Here is a 17644-nt window from a genome sequence, read left to right as displayed (position 1 = left end):
TTTGCACCATCATTGCCATCATCCATCTCTGCCTTTGTAACATTGTTTGACTGATCTCATAACAATCAGCTGGTCTACACGTAGAAATCTCATTCACTACGTGTAGGTTTCACTATCTCTACATGACCTTGGTGAACATCCCACATTCTAGTTTCAATGAAAATGCAATCAGTGAAAACACATCTGCACACCAAGTCTCCTTGACTCACCACCCAGGCATCCATTGATCCACACAGGTTTTCATTCAAAAAATGCCAAGATTTTAAGCCTCATGCTATTTTTCAACTCCACCCTTGATTTATCCCCTTCCCACCTCCGTAACTCTTCCAGCCCCACAGCTCCCCAAGATCTCTTGCACTTCTGAGTCTGGCCTCATGAGCAATCCTGATCTTAATCACTTCACCGTTGGTTCACTACCGCCCAGCCTCTCTTTCCCTATTCAGGCAGCCTGACTGCAAAAGTTATTGTCAGAATTAAATAAGTTGGAGAGAGCCACACTCCAACTTATTAACCTTACAAAGAAAAATGTACTGTCTGTCACACAAATGATTTATCTAGTATATGAATTTCGGTGACAGTGTAATGCCAGGTATGTAGGGTGTATGTCCTAAGCACTGGCAGATCATATCAAACAGCATGCCATGACAGCTGGTCATGACCAGCAAGATATTGACCGTATCCAGGGAGCCCACCTTTTCAAAATCCAAAGTAGGTATCTGCAGCATCGGATGTGATACTATGATAGGACAGCATTTGCTAAATAATCCCAAGTGCTCTAAGAATTTCGCTGACCACCAATTTAGGATTGTCGGTTGGCAATGTGCTGTCCCCTCGCACATATTAGACGCTATGTTCATGAATACATGAGCCTCTGTTCTTTGCAGATGGAAAGAACACATACAGACACTGGACAAACTGGGCAAAGGCCATTCATTGGTTCATTTCTCGGGGCAATGCCTTGACCAATCAAATCGGCCTTTCCAGATTAAATTTAAACAAACCTTAGCCGCCATTATTTAACTGGCACGTTCTTGGAAGCCAAGCTTCCATCCACGGAGTCCATTTACATTTCTCAGTGCCATAGAAAGGCTGCCAAAATCATCACAGGCCCCTCCCACTCAGTAATGTTCTCTTACAACTGGATGTAGGCTTTCTCTCTGAGCTGTAAGGTTCATTTTCAGACGTTTCATCACCGTACTAGGTAACATCTTCAGTGAACCTCCGGACGAAGACTCACTGATAATGTTACCCAGTATGGCGACGAAACATCTGAAAATGAACCTTTCAGCTCAGCGAGCAAACTTACAACCAGAATCTCCACCTGAGCAATAAATCTTATCAAACGCACTCTCTTACAACCTCTTCCATCAGGCAGAAGATGCAGAAGCTTGAATATATGCACAAACAGGCTCAAGAACAGCTTTTTCCCTGATGAATGGATCCTCTAACTTCAAATAATGTTGATCTTGCTTTGTGTAACTCCTAAGCAGCTGCAACCTTGTATGTCTCACTCTGTCTAAGTACCCCCTGATTTGTATGTCTTTGTTTGCTATGATCTGCCTGTACTGTTCACCAAACAAAGCTTTTCACTGTGTTTAGGTACACGTGACTACAATAAATCAAAACAATTCAAATGTATCAATCATTATCCATCTGCCAACCAATCAGCAGTCTCTTCTCAGACATTGTAAATTTATTGTCCACCATAACATGGGCACTTCCTGCAAATTGTCCTCACAGGTGCAAGATGAAAAGGTTCAAAAAATCTTTCTCAACAATACTTACAGAACATTGCTGCTCCTATTAAACTGGGAGACCTCAGATTGACCTCCCAGCTCTGAGAGCCCATCCAGCGTCAGTCCTTCCAGTGTGAGTTCACCTTCTAGTCAATAATTGGCTCCTCCAGAGAAAATCAATGTTTCCCACACTGTGGGGTTTCTAACTCAAAATTTAGCCCAGCAGTGCGCTTTAGCAGGAAAACTTCTGACATTTTGGACTGCTTTGCTTATCGGTTGTATCAAACTGTTTAATGGGCACAGAAAAAAAATTTCCAGACTTGCAAGCAAAGCCAAGAAACAAATCTGACAGACAGCCTGATATATTTCCTGTTTTTCTTTGGGTTGTGGTGGTGGAAAGGGCGGCTCAGAAGTTAGCATGGCTGCCTCACAGTGCCAGGGACCCAGGTTCGATTCTAGTCTCGGATGACTGCCTGTGTGGAGTTTGCATGTTCTCCCCGTGTCTGTGTGGGTTTCTTCCAGGTGTCCTGGTTTCCTCCCACAATCTAAGGATGTGTAAGCTAGATAGATTGGTCATGTTAAATTACCCATAGTATTCAGGGATATGCTCAGTGGGTTAGCCATGGGAAAGATAAGGGGGTGGGTCTGGGTGGTATGTCCTTCAGTGGCTTGGTGTGGGCTGAATGGCCTGTTTCCATACTGTAGGGAGTCTGTGTGCAGAAGCAATGGAAATATTCAGTATGCGTGCAGAGATTCAATTGGTACAGTTCACACTAAGATCTTTTGTTACTTTGCAGTCAAAAAAATAGCCCAGGAGTCTTCTTCTGTAAAAGCTGGAATGATGAAGAACTGACTGAGGGAATTTTCACTTGCACTGGGGAATTGGATCATGCTTTCAGCGTGAGCCACAGAAACCTACGGAAGCTACAATCAGTGTAACAACTTTTCATGGTTTATAAATTATTGCAGCACAGGTGTGCGATCCATAAAGGCTGTGACAAGAAATGTATGCGCTAAAGCAATAATATTACCACATATCTTTACATTTTCCATTTTTACTGTGGTCTTCGTGTAAACACAAGATGAAGCTGCCTGCTTCTTTTCTCCAGCTGCAAATGCCTGACAAAGTGATTGAATGTTCCTCTGCCTCAGAAATGCAAACCATTGCCTCTGGTTCACTGAAGAAACAAACAGCTGAGTTTCAGCACCTGGAACCTTCGTTTTCTTATGATGGTAAACATAAAGGATCATATTTTCCAAAATGCAGGACAGTGAAGGAGCCAGGAACAACATTCCCAGAATGTCTGACTAGATAATTCTGAATAAAGGTTATTGACCTGCCTCGGGAACCTATTAATCTCTCACTAGCAGGTGCTGCGAGACCTGTGGGACATTTCTAGCATCTTCTAATCATATTCCAGATTTGCAGCATCTGTAGTATTTTGCATATCTACAGTGTAAGTGACAAGGTTTGGGGGACACATTTCACCTTAATGTAAATCACACTTTAATAAACTGATTTCTGGGATAGCAGGATTGAAGAGAATATGAGGGACATAGAAGAGGGACTAGATCATTAAGTGATGAAGTGAGGAAGGATGACTTGGAGACAGTAACGGCTGCAGATGCTGGAAGTCAGAGTCTGTAGATGTGAATCTGGAAAAGCACAGCAGGTCAGACAGCATCCGAGGGGCAGGACAGGCAACGTTTTGGCCCATTAACTCTGATTACTCCCCACAGGTGGCACCAGACCTGCTGAGCCTTTCCAGCAATCTCTATTATTGTTTCTACATCAGTTAGGACTGTATTCATATGGATATTGAATGAATGAGGGATCTTACAGAAATATAAAAATTTCTAACAGGACTAGACAGGGTAAACAAGGATGGATGTTCCTGGTGACCAGGAAATTAAGAACCATGGATCACAAGCTAAGGATACAGGGTAGCTCATTTAGGATGGCAATGAGGAGAAACTTGAAACTTTATTGCTGGAACAGCACAGCAGGTCAGGCAGCATCCAGGGAACAGGAGATTCGACGTTTCGGGCACAGGCCCTTCTTCAGGGCCTGTGCCCGAAACGTCGAATCTCCTGTTCCCTGGATGCTGCCTGACCTGCTGTGCTGTTCCAGCAATAAAGTTTCAACTTTGATCTCCAGCATCTGCAGACCTCACTTTCTCCTCCAATGAGGAGAAACTTCCTCACCCAGAGAAACATAGAAAATAGGTGCAGGAGATGGCCATTCGGCCCTTCGTGCCTGCCCGATGAATCAGTCTGATCATGGCTGATCCTGCAATCTCAGTATCCCATTCCCACCCTCTCCCCATTCCCCTTGATCCCTTTAGCTGCAAGGACCACGTCCAGCCCCCTCTTGAATCTATCGAATGAACTGGCCCCAATAGCTTCCTGTGGGAGACAATTCACAACTCTCTGAGTGAGGAAATTCTTCATCATCTCAGTCCTAAATGGCTTACCCCTTATTCATAGACTGTGACCCCGTGTTCTGGACTTCGCCAACATTGGGAACATTCTTCTTGCATCTAGCCTGTCCAGAACCATCGGGATTTTATATATTTTTATGATATCCCCTCTCATTCTTCTAAATTCCAGCAACTATAAGCCCAGTCTTTCCTCATCTGACAGTCCTGCCAGCCCAAGCGTGGAAGCCTGTGGAAGTCTCTGCCATAGAAAACAGTCGATGCTAAAACATTAAACATTTTCAAGAAGGAGTAAGATATTGTTCTTGTTGCTAAAGGGATCAAAGAGTATGGGGGAAAGTCAGGAACAGGGGACTGAGTTGAATGATCAGTCATAATCATATCATATCGTGGAGCAAGCTTGAACTGCCGAACGGCCTACTCCTGTTTCACATGTTACACCAATCAACTAAACATTTCTCTGCTACCTCTTAAAGACATGAATTGTTGATCAGCCATATTCTGAAGCAATAGAAACTTCCAGAGATGGAATATCAGGAACTCCTTAACTGACCTGTGCACAAATGATGCCACAGTCTAATCACCAGCATGAATAAGAATTGACCTTTAAATGGATTTAATCCATGTTCACTAAAGTCTTAAAGAAAATAGACCAATATTTTATCATCTGAATAATGCATTATGTTTTAAATGGAACACTGTTCCTAGCCTTTTAAAAAAAAACACAGGCTCTGATTGGGTTCTTACAAGATGACAGTCCCTGTGATTGGAAGACATGGGAAAAGATATACTTAATCAGATGGGAAGTTTTTTTGAGGTGTTCTGTGGTCATGGAAAGTGCTAATTAAATGTAAGTCTGCCTTTCCCCTTTCCCCTTGCCATGATGGGAGATTCACCACATACCTTACTTGTTACAAACTGGGACTTATAGCACGAGAGAATTGTACCAAACATGACAGTTTTTGAACTCCAAATAATCTTTGAAAATATAACTGCTCTCTGTGAATTCTTTTTATTTGTTTAAAGTGACCGAGGTGAAGCAATAAACATTTGTGAAAAAGCACCCATGTAATACATTTTAAACAAATTTAGAGCCTGGTGAAAGGACTGCAAACATTAGTTCATCTTTATTCCCTCATGGGAAATGGATGTCACTGGCAAGACCATCACCTGTTGTCCATCACCAACTGCCCTTGAACAGGGTAACTTGCTTGGCCATTTCAGAGGACAGTGTAAGGACTGCCAATCCCCTTCTCCAAAGGACGTCAGTGAACTAGATGGTGATTTTACAACAACTGATGAGAGTTTCATGTGAACCATCATTGTGACTAGATTTCATCATCAGAATTTGTTAATTGAACTTAAATTCCACCAGCTTGAAGGGTCGGGATCTGAACTCACAGCACCAGGCTGCGGCAATGGATTAACGGATTAACAGCCCTTTATCTACACCAAACGGACTGCAGCAGTTCCAGAAGGCAGCTCACCACCATCTTCTCAAGGGACAACTAGGGATGGGCAATAAATGCTGGCTCAGCTAGTGATGCCTACATTCCATGAATGATTAAAAAATAGGATTATACCATCATGTGTGGTCTCAGACGTGGGATTAAAGGAAGATTTCAAACATAAAACACAGAACTGCACAGCCCAGGAATGGGCCCTTCTGCCCATGATGCTATGCTGAACTTGACACCAAATTAAACTAATACCTTCTGCCTATCCTTGGTGCATACCCTTCCATCTCCTGCATATTCATGTCTTTATCCTAAACACCTCTATTGCAACTGCCCCCATCACCATCCCAGCAGCATGTTCCACACTCCTACCACTTTCTGTGCACCTTACATCTGCTCTCAACTTCCTTCCTCTCATCTTAAATGCACCCTATTATTAAACATTTCAACTCTGGGAAAAAGATTCTGGCCATCAACCTTAGCTTGCATTCCAAAATGCTATAAACTCTGATCAAGTCTCCCCTCAGCCTCCACCTCCCCAGAGAAAACAACCCGGGTTTTTTTGACTATTACTGTTAAGGAAGTTGTCATCTTTCAACAAAGTAAATGGGTTGGGAGAGTTCATTTTATGACACATTTTTGAAAAAACTCTTTCATGGGATGTAGACACTGCTGTCTGGGCCGGCTGTTATTTCCCATCCCTAATTGCTCCTTGTAAGGGCTACTTCAAAGGGCGCCTTAGAGCCAGCCCTATCTTTGTGGATCTGGTGTGGTCAAATCAGATGAGAATAACAAATCTTCCCTCCCTAAAGGACATTAGTGAATCAAATGGGATTTTACAACAATTGGCAATGGTTTCATGGATATTCTGATGCTAGCCTTTTTAAAGTAAAAAAAAAAAGATTCTTTTAATCACATTCAGATTTCACCTTCAGTCTTGTGGAATCTGAGCCCATTAATCTATGGAGTTGCAAAGCCAGGGACATTAACACTCCCCCACAGCTTTCACTTAGGTAGCTGTCCATGGACTATACATGGGCTGTGTAGGGTGGGTGACAATCATAAATAGTCAAATTGTACACGGTGTGCGGAAACGATCCAATTGAGAAAATAGAATCCATCTAGCAGGCCCACGCTGAGGAAACGTGATAAGGCCTGAAGAAAAATAATGTGGGATAATACCAATTAATTTTTTGTGCTTTTGTGCTTCATTTTAGACAGAAATAACTCACATTAAAGGAATGCCTTTCATAGCTTCAGGGCACCTTAAAGTACTTCAAAGCCAAGAAATGATTTTTGAAGAGCAGCGTTGACAAAATACAGCAGCCTATATTTACACAGCAAGATTCAAATTATAACAAATAGGGAACAGCAACCAGTCCATTCATTTCTGACAACTGTCTTTTAAGTCATTGTGTGTTTCTCCTTACTACTCGGTGAGTTCAGTGTTCAATTAAGAAAACACAACTTCCCTTCTCCCAGTTTATCCCCCCCAAAGGTTCTACACAATCCATACTTTGCAAGTCTGAGGCATGGGGTTTGTTCCCCAGCGTCGCCATTTTAACAAGATCCTGTGGTATAATGAACAAAGAACAAAGACCAAAAAGCCTTACAGCGCAGGAACAGGCCCTTCGGCCCTCCAAGTCTGTGCCAATCCAAATCTTCTATCTAAACCTGTCACCTATTTTCTGAGGATCTGTATCCCTCTGCTCCCTGCCCATTCATGTATCTGTCCTGATACATCTTAAATAACGCTATCGTGCCCGCCTCTACCACCTCCACTGGCAACGCATTACAGGCACCCACCACCCTCTGTGTAAAGAATTTTCCAAGCATACCTCTCTTAAACTTTTCCCCTCTCACTTTGAACTCATGACTCGTAGTAATTGGGACCACCCCACTCTGAGAAAAAGCTTCTTGCCATCCACCCTGTCTATACTTCTCATGATTTTGTAGACCTCAATCAAGTCCCTCCTCAACCTCCATCTTTCTAATTAAAATAATCCTAATTACAGAATGTCTCTTCAGAGTTAGCACCCTCCATACCAGGCAACATCCTGGTGAACCTCCTCTGTGCCCTCTCCAAAGCATCCACATCCTTTTGGTAATGTGACAACCAGAGCTGTACGCAGTATTCCAAATGTGGCTGAACCAAAGTCCTACACAACCGTAACATGGTGTGTCAACCCTTGCACTCAATACCCCACCAGATGAAGGAAAGCATACTGTATGCCTTCTTGACCACTCTATCGACCTGCGTTGCCATCTGCGGGGTACAATGAACTTGAACATCCAGATCTATCTGTACATCAATTTTCCCCAGGGCTTCCCAATGGTGGCATCTCTACCACTAACTTCGGAAACCTGGGTTCAACTCCCACCTGCTCCAGGAGTGTGTAATACCATCTCTGAATGGGTTGATTAGAGAATAGTTTTTTTTAACCCAGCAACAGTAAAAACTGGGATACAGTTGCTATGACATACAGCTTCTATACACTCCTCAATACCTCGATCACATAAAACAATTAACAGAAACAGAAACAAACAAATCAGAAAATGATCAAACAGTTTGGCTCACCCACAACCCTATCTCTTCAACAACGAACAAGCGTTGATCGATTAGTTCTTTGAGAAGGTTTCTAGATTGTTCCATAGCCTCTCCCCACCCCATGCTTTATGCTGCTTCATTCTGATTCCCACATTGTTGACATCAAGGCTCTGAAGCCAATTTAAATGCAGTCCAATGTGCACTAATTCCCAACACATAGGACCTGGGACAATGGAAATCAGTCTTTGTATCCCATGTAGATCCTTCAATTCCCAGGAATTTTGCTCAGGCCCAGATTGAGTGTGGTAACCTCAAGACAATCTTCTAGGAGAAAGTGAGGACTGCAGATGCTGGAGATCAGAGCTGAAAATGTGTTGCTGGAAAAGCGCAACAGGTCAGGCAGCATCCAAGGAGCAGGAGAATCGACGTTTCGGGCATGAGCTATTCCTGAAGAAGGGCTCATGCCCGAAACGTCGATTCTCCTGCTCCTTGGATGCTGCCTGACCTGCTGCGCTTTTCCAGCAACACATTTTCACCTCAAGACAATCCTCAATGTGGAACCTCAACCACAGTTCTGCCTTCGACCTTGGTGAACGAGACAGTCATGTCAACACTATTGGACTATCCAGTAGGTCTGTGTAGATGTTCTGGAGAGATATGAATTCAAACCTCCCCAAGGCAACTGGGGGAATTAAAATTAAATTATTTTAATTTATCAATCTAGAATTAAACATTCATTTCATTAATAATGATAATGAAATGATTGGATTGTTGTTTAAACTCATTTGGATTGTTAATTATCTTTCCAGGAAGGAAATCACTCATCCTTACTCAGCCTGGCCCATGTGTGATCCCAGGCCAACAGCAATGTGTTTGACTTCAGTGTATATGTAAGCTACTCACTTGTATCAAAACGATGGCAGAGAAAGACTATGTTTGGCTACCTACACCACATCGGCAGCACTTCAATAGGGTACTTGCCAGGGATGGGTAATAAATGCTGGCCTTGCTAGTGATGCTCACATCCCAAGAAAAAAATGTTTTAGAAGTACAAAGTATAGGATTTTGCTCATGCCCACAGTGTGTATGGTGACCTAAAGACAATCCGAGATGGACCCTCAACCAGAAGACTCAAAATTCTGCCTTAGACCTTGGCTAAGTAGACAGTAGGACAGTCAATACTACTGGGCTACCCAATTAGCCTGGGTAAATGTTCTGGAGAGATATTGAATTCAAAGCCTCATCGTGGTTGTCAAGAATTAATTTCAGGAGAAAGTGAGGACTGCAGATGCTGGGGATCAGAGCTTAAGGATGTGTTGCTGGAAAAGCACAGCAGGTCAGGCTGAAGAAGGGCTTATGCCCGAAACGTTGATTCTCCTTCTCCTTTGATGCTGCCTGACCTGCTGCGCTTTTCCAGCAACACATTTTTAAGAATTAATTTCAGACAATTTACTTGTTGGGTGAGAATAGGGATGTAGCAAGAAGGATTTGTTTGGGAAATGTTATGACTGGGATGGGAGAAGTGCACTGTCTCTCTTTAGTCTCATTACACCAGGGGTAACATACATAAATTTAAATGTTACCCCCAATTTTCTACTTTAGGTTTAAAACACAAACATCCACCAATCAGGTTTCTTTAATAAATAACAAAGTTATTGATTTATTGTGACACTTAACAATGATATTTATGTAGATGTAAAACTAGTTTACACAGTGTTTTAAATATAGATGCGTAAGTATCGGACTCCTCTAATTCCACCAATGTACGAATGCACACCATTTACACAAGGACTAGGGAAAGAAAAATAACAAACTTCTCTCTGTAGGGAATAATTTTGTAAAAAAAGTACTTTTGACAATTAATGGCTACGTTTTGAAGGCAAAACACTATAGTGTAGAGTGTTCTGATGGCCATTGATTGGGAATTCTGTCATTTCTAGATAAATCACACCAAAAGTCTCCGGGATCTTGGCAGATTGGGCTTGCTCAGAAAAAGCAGTATTCAAGAAATCTTCCAGTTGCTTGTCAAGAGGAAAATCAGGTTTCACTGTGCCCTCACAATGGGTGGAAGGTTTTTTTTTGTTCTTAAGAAGTAGAGGTGAATCACGACTCTCTTTCCCTTAAACTGGCTAATCACCAGCTGCTCCATATACTGTTCCAAGTAAGACATCAACCTGAAAGTTGTAATCTCAGGTGGGGAGTCTTTAGTAAATAAAGCAACTATAATGCTTTGAGGAGGAATAATGCAGATTTCCACAATCCTTGGTACAGAGATTCATTAAAAAATTAAGTATTAAGCCTTCACAACAGAGTGACAAGAAGGGTTGCTGTTTGAACTGAGCGAGACCATTGGCTCTCTCAGTATTGTTTACCTGTCCTTCAAACATGAATCTTTGAAATAGGATGGTTAACTAAGAGGATTCACGGTCTGAGAGGAGATATCCTGAAGTATGCAGTCTCTGAAAGGCTCAGCTAGCAAACTCATGAACTACCACTGCTCCAATTTTCAGTTCAATGAACTCAAGTGTCAGTCAGGGTGAACCGTTAGGTTTCCCGTCAAAGATGCTTCTGTCTAAACGACTAACTGCTGTGTCGAAGAGAACAGAAAAATTGACAGTGGAAGACTGCAGACCTGAGGAGAAGTTTGAACTGGCCCTTTTGGGAGACTGCCTGTTCATGGCATCACGAAAAGATAGCTATAAATAGTCAGACAAAGCACAGGAAAACAAACATAGGGCAGAAAGGTGAAGACAGAGTGAGCCAGGCACATCTTCAGCCACAGAGAAATAGGAAAGAAAGATTTGCATTTATGTAGCACCTTTTACAAGTTTGGGATGTCCCAAAATGCTTCACACACAATTAAATACCTTGTAGCACAGTCGCTGTTGTAATGCAGGGATCAGTTCAACCAACATGCATACAGCAAACTCTCCCAAACAACAATATGACAACGGCCAGATCACCTCGCTTCCTAAATGCGTTGTCTGAGGGATAGATATTTGCCAAGAAACAGGGAATAGCTCTCCTGCTCTTCGTTGAGAAGATTTTCATGTCCATTTGAGAAGGCAAGGTGAGGGTTACATTCAACATTTCATTTTCACTTTATGTCAATTTACACCCATCTCTATTTCTCTTTTGCCACCATTAACAACACCTCTGTCTTTTGCGTTGGGTCTACACATCATCTGTTCCTCTCGCTCTTCATCTGGTTCTGTCAAAAGTATGAAAGACCACCACTTTTCAATTTCTTTCAGTTCTGAAGAAGAGTCGTCCTGAGAAATTAACTCTCGTTCTCTCTCCACAGATGCTGCTGGACCTGCAGAGTTTCTGCAGCATTCTCTATTTTAGATTGTGGAAAGGCAATGGTGTAGTGACATTATTGCCAGACCATTAATCCCAGAAACCCCAGTTATGGCCACAGGGACTTGAGTTTACATCTCACTAGGGCAGATGATGGAATTTGAATTTAATAAAAATTTGATGACCATGGAACTATTGTTGGAAACATCATCTGGTTCCCTCAGGGAAGGAAATCTGCCATCCTTACTTGGTCTGGACTAAACATGACTCCAGCAATGTGGCTGACTCTTAACTGCCCTCGGGGTAATTAGGGAAGGGCAATAAATGCTAGCCTAGCCAGTGATACCCAAATCACATGAATGAATTTTTGAAAAAGTTCATTTCTATCATCCATCAGATTTTGCTTATATGCAGACACTGCTTGAATAGTATTACCAATGATCAACACGCGACTCCCAGCTCTGAAGCGGCAGACCAACCCCAGGTGGACAGAGAAAGCACTTCAGGGATACCCTCAAAGCCTCACTGGGGAAGTGTGGCATTCCTACCAACACCTGGGAATCGTTGGGTCAAGAGTGGAGGAGGCGCGGCCAGGAAGGACCTCGAGACTTGTCATCGGGAAAAAGCAGAAGCTGTGGGGAAACAGCGAAAGGAACGTATTGCCACATCCACACCCCAACCACCCACTTCCCAGGACCACCCTGTGCCCCAAGTGTAACAGATCTGTGGTAGCCCCATCGGTCGTACAGCTGGACTTACCCTGAGAGCGGAGGGAGTCGTCCTCATCTGCGAGGGACTGCCAATGAATGAATGAATTACCAATTCTGGTTGGATGTATTCCTGACTGTTTCAACAAGTGATAAATCATATCTAACGGCTCCATGCAGTCAAGTGGCTATTTCCTCCCACCCTCTACTTCTACAAGACTGTTCAAAGAAAATAATTCCAAAAAAATCGGTTCCTTGTTCTTTCTCCTGGAATTTTGCTCAGGAGATTACTGTTTTTGTATTTGGGAATTCCTGGAGGTTTGGAAACACAAAGAAATAAGCTTCGAGCTCACCCATAACTGGACGTGCAACCCATTCAATTAATTCCAGCAGGCAGCTACATTTCAGCAATTCTTTTTTGCATATTGGGAGAGGATAGGTCACAAAAACGCTGCTGCTGGAAAAATCATCTGCTGGGGCGGCACGGTGGATAGCACAGCTGCCTCACAGCGCCTAAGACCCAGGTTCAATTCCCGCCTCAGGTGACTCTCTGTGTGAAGTTTGCATATTCTCCCCGTGTCTGCGATGGTTTCCTCCCGCAATCCAAAAATGTGTAGGTTAGGTGAATTGGCCATGCTAAATTGCCCGTAGTGTTAGGTGAAGGGGTAAATGTAGGGGAATGGGTCTGGGTGGGAAGTAATCTAGTCTAAGTAATAGTTGTTGTCTAGACTTGGCAAGGACCTTGTTAATTTGTGTGCAATGTCGTCAAGTTCTCACCATTGTTTACCTGTTCTCAAAACACTAATCATCAGGATTGTTTCTAACATGATAATACTCAGTGAACAATTATGTCGAAGGGAGCAACAGAATATGATGAAGCCACGCACTTATAATAAGAGACAGAATCTAAATGCAGTTTCCCATGTGGGCTAAACAGTGTCAGAATAATGAAACCATTAATTCATCAAACCCTTTGTGGATTAAATCTGTAATTTGTTTCATTGATTAAATAGTGAGTTATTAGAACTATACTCAAGACGGAATACTGATATATGTCATCACACTGTCTAAGCCCCCAATTCACACTGACTGGGGATTTTTGGTTGTGTTAATTTTGCATCTCATGTTTATTTTCTATTTTTCAGGGGTAATTCATTGAAGCATCTTCCATTTTCATCAATTTGTATCTGTGATGTGAAACATATACACCGTCTCCATCAGAGACCCTCAGGACAGATACAGTTGGGTTAGATACAGAGTATAGCTCCCTCCACAATATGCCCACTTTCCGTGTGAAAGAAGTACAGAGAAAGAGAAAAAATGGAAATAAAATAAGAAGGAAAATGAAATGCAGGTCATTCTGCTATAATGCGTGTTTTTTTAATGTAGATTCACTGTAAGGTGATTGACAAATAGGGGCAACTTTCTAAAGTGCAAACTTTTAAAATGTGTGTTGGCTGTAATGTGATTACAGCATCAATACTTTACGCGCTGTTTCTAAAGCATGATTTTTCTATAACACAGGATTATATAAGAACACAAATATCGCGTTCTAGAAGAACTACCTCTGGAAGGGAAAAAGAAAGAAAATGAAATTAAAAGAAACAATTGAAGGGAAGAGAGATAGAAGAAAGGTACAACTGCATTTATTTGGGATTTCTATACACGCTGTGCAAGAAACCATTTAGTTTGTCTAAGTGCATTCTTATCCAATCTGAGCCAACACATGACACTGGTCCCATATCAACATACTTGATTAATCATTGACATCTGAACTATCCCTGCAAATCACTCATTGCAGGGTCCTGAGGGGATGGCCTATAATTGTTGGTCTTTCTATCAATGCCCATATCTCGAGAATGAATAATAAAAAGCAAAATTATATGGAGGAGGGAGAAAAGTGGAGAGGTTCTTATTTTAAGATACTGCTTTGCCAAATCAATAGTGTTTACAAAGTGGAGTGACAAGCAATTACTTTCAAGTACAGCATGTAATCTGCACATCGATTTTTATTTCTGAACTGCTCAGAGATAGTCAAATAGAAATATTCTGAGTACAAAGGATGGCCTTGCAAAATGTGGCTACCACCAGCCTCATCTCTTGGTGCTTCTTTTAATTTCCTCTGCATTTCTCGCAATTAGGGTGGCTCTGGGGTTAGCATTGCTGCCTCACCGCGCCAGGAATCCAGGTTCAATCCCAGTTTTGGGTGACTGTCTGTGTGGAGTTTGTACATTCTCCCCGTGTCTGTGTGGGTTTCCTCCAGGTGCTCTGGTTTCCTCTCACAGTCCAAAGATGTGCAGGTTAGGTGAATTGACTATGCTAAATTGCCCATAGTGTTCAGGGATGTGCAGGCTAGATGGGTTAGCCAAGCAACATGCAGTGTTACAGGGGTAGGGTATAGCGGTGGGTCTGGGTGGGACGCTCTTCGAAGGATTGGTGTGGACTTGATGGGTCAAATGGCCTGCTTCCACACTGTAGGGATTCTGTGATTCTCTCAGCAATGCAGCACTCCTTCAGACTGGCAGCAAGCAGCACCAAAATGCATCATGTACAAATCTCTGAAAAGGTACTTGAACCCAGGAGTTTCTAACTTGATTAAAAGAGTGCCCTACACAAAGAAACAGCTGACTCATTAACGGCAGCACAGTCACTCACTTACGGAACAGCCACAATGTCTTTGATAACTCAGATTGAAACAGGTCACTCTGGAGTTTAAAAAGAGATCTGCTTCTCAATACTCACTGACTTCTGTTGCAATCACAGAGATATTTTGCCATTCTGTTAGCTCCCTGTCCAGTGGCTCTGCGGTTTTTATAATCCCATTCTGTGCATTGATGGTGAACGCTCTGTCCAGGTAGTGCGGTTCAATCGAGTATCTGAGCCAAAGAAAATGGAATGACTCATTAACCAGAAGAGTTACAAAGCAAACTGTGAGACTCAGGGATATACTGTGGTGAAAATGTCCGCTCGCTGATTTTATCTCTCAGTAATTTCTTTCACAGCTTTCTCCCTTAATTATCTCTCTCTTCTTCCACTCCTGAAAAAGCTGTGATAAATCTGACAGTTGAGAAAGCTTTCCTCTGTTTTTCACTCACACCAGCAGTGTTTTGGATAATGTAGGGAGACATTGGCTGATTAAATGGAAAGTGTTCCATTCCCCAGCAATAACATACATTAGCTGAGTTAGCACCAACACTCTCTCCAAAAATATCAATCAGATTCCTAGCATGCAGCTTTACCACCCCACCCTTGAGTCAGGGTTCAGATTAGGGGTAATTTATTCATGAGTACAGATGACTACTGTCTAGAATATTCCCTTTTAACAGACACCAAATATCCTCTATTCTTCAATAACCCATAAATAGCCCAGAGTGTCCAGGGATGTGCAAGCTAGGTGGGTTAGCCAAGCAAAATTCAATTCCAGTGTTTAACTCACTCACAGGTATCTGGTATTTTATATATAAATGATTATGAATCACTCGACTAGATTGCATTTTGATACTCACTTGTAGAGATATCACTCTATTTATAAACAACCCAAACACCTCGAATAGATTCTAGTGTGTAACTCACTCCCGGGTATGTGTTATTCTGTATATAAACCCCGCCAAACCCCTCGATTAGATTCCAGTCTGTAACTCACCCCCGGGTATCTGCTATATTATATGTTATCTACTCCAAACCCTTTGATTAGGTTCAAGTCTGTAACTCACTTTGGGTATTTGTTATTCTGCATATAAACCACCCCAAAACCCTCGAGTAGATTCCAGTCTGTAACTCACTTCCGGGTATCTGTTATTCTATATATAAACCAACCCTGAACCCATCAATCAGATTCCAGTGTGTAACTCACTCCCGAGGATCTGTTATTCTGTATATAAACCACCCCGAAACCTTCGATTAGATTCCAGTCTGTAACTCAATCCCAGGTATTTGTTATTTTGTATATAAACCACCCCAAAACCCTCAATTAGATTCCAGTCTGTAACTCAGTCCTGGGTATCAGTTATTCTGTTTATAAACTACCCCAAACCCCTCGATTAGATTCCAGTCTGTAACTGTCTCCCAGGTATCTGTTATTCTGTATACAAGCCACTCCAAAACCCTCGATTAGATTCCAGTCTGTATCTTAATCTCAGGTATCTGTTATATTATATATTGACCACTTCAAACCCCTCAATTAGATTCCAGTGTGTAACTCACTCTTGGATATCTGTTATTCTATATATAAACCACCCCAAACCCAGTCTGTAACTCCCTCTGTATCAACACCTTTTAGAATAGCAATCCTTCGCTTTCATTAATTTACTGGCAAGGGTTCCTTCTGGTGCTCAGCAAGGACTAACTGGCTCTGTGTCTCTCTCAGACTCTAATCAAAGTGTATAGAAGTAAACACCCTGTAGATCTCCTCAATGCTGTCATGTGTTGTTTGCCAAAAGCCTGGTGGAAGATTATCGATGTCCATCCAGTTCTGTGGGAAGTAGATATCCTCCCCATCTGTGCAGAGTTTTCAGCAACAGACTTATTTGATTCCCCAGGATATAGCTCCAACTCCCATCTGCAGATTGCTATCCACATGCATCTTGTAAAAGGTAGGAAGCTGGTGCATTCAATGTTGTAATATGAGAGATTACACGTTACATTGTCTGCCCGTGAACAGGCATGTTGCATCATTTTGAGAAAACAGTTCTACAGCTCAAAGTTGCTGTGACATTTGTTCATCTGACAAATGATTTTATGCTCAACGGTGCACATGATTTCACTAGTCCTGCCTTCTCAGTGCAGAGCCAAATGAGGACGGAGGGAAGATCAATGATACACCAACAACTTCCAAGTACTGATTCACTGTTCAGTGTCCCTGTGTATTGGAGAATTTACCCATAACCTCCTTCCCCTGTTACTCTTACTGACCCCCCAACCCCTGTCCTCTCTCTATGTTGGTGACTGAATTTAAGCACGATAAGTGAAAACCTTTAGAATTCCTTGTCAAGAGTCAGGGACCTTCTCCTGCCTAATTATATGACTTAATCAGCATCAAAATTAATTTGTTTCTGTAGAGTGCCTCAGAGTCGCTTTCTATTACAAAGGTGCTAGGTAAGTGCAAGTTGTTGCTGTTCATTCACAAATAAAGCAAAATATGGAGGAAATCTGAAATAAAAACAGAAAGTGCCAGAGAAACTCAGCAGGAAAGTGCCAGAGAAACTCAGCAAGATATAGGAGCAGAAATAAGGCCATTCAGCCCATTGAGTCTGCTCCGCCATTCAATCATGGCTGATAAGTTTCTCAATCCTATTCTCCTGTCTTCTCCCTGTAACCTTTGAAACCCAAAACAATCAAGAACGTATCTATCCCTGTCTTAAATATACTCAATGGCCTGGCCTCCCCAGCCTTCTGTTTCTTCTCATCTCTGTTGTAAAGGGTCTTCCCTTGACTCTAAGGCTGTGCTCTCCACAGGTGT

General features: G+C 42.2%; 1 protein-coding gene across 4 annotated transcripts in view; it reads right to left on the bottom strand.

Annotated features, from left to right (window-relative positions):
• Positions 1–17644, bottom strand: part of cdh11 (cadherin 11, type 2, OB-cadherin (osteoblast)) — a 242668-nt gene that overhangs the window by 39213 nt on the left and 185811 nt on the right. For all 4 annotated transcript variants that reach the window (XM_043706549.1, XM_043706546.1, XM_043706548.1 and 1 more), the window contains one exon: positions 14929–15062. In XM_043706549.1, coding sequence (XP_043562484.1) covers positions 14929–15062 — 134 coding nt within the window. The remainder of the gene's footprint in view (positions 1–14928; positions 15063–17644) is intronic.

The sequence above is a fragment of the Chiloscyllium plagiosum genome, chromosome 17 (genome assembly GCF_004010195.1).
Source record: "Chiloscyllium plagiosum isolate BGI_BamShark_2017 chromosome 17, ASM401019v2, whole genome shotgun sequence".
In the NCBI taxonomy this organism is placed as follows: Eukaryota; Metazoa; Chordata; class Chondrichthyes; order Orectolobiformes; family Hemiscylliidae; genus Chiloscyllium; species Chiloscyllium plagiosum.
The sequence above is the reverse complement of the archived record's forward strand: the minus strand, read 5'-3'. Positions and strand labels throughout refer to the sequence as shown.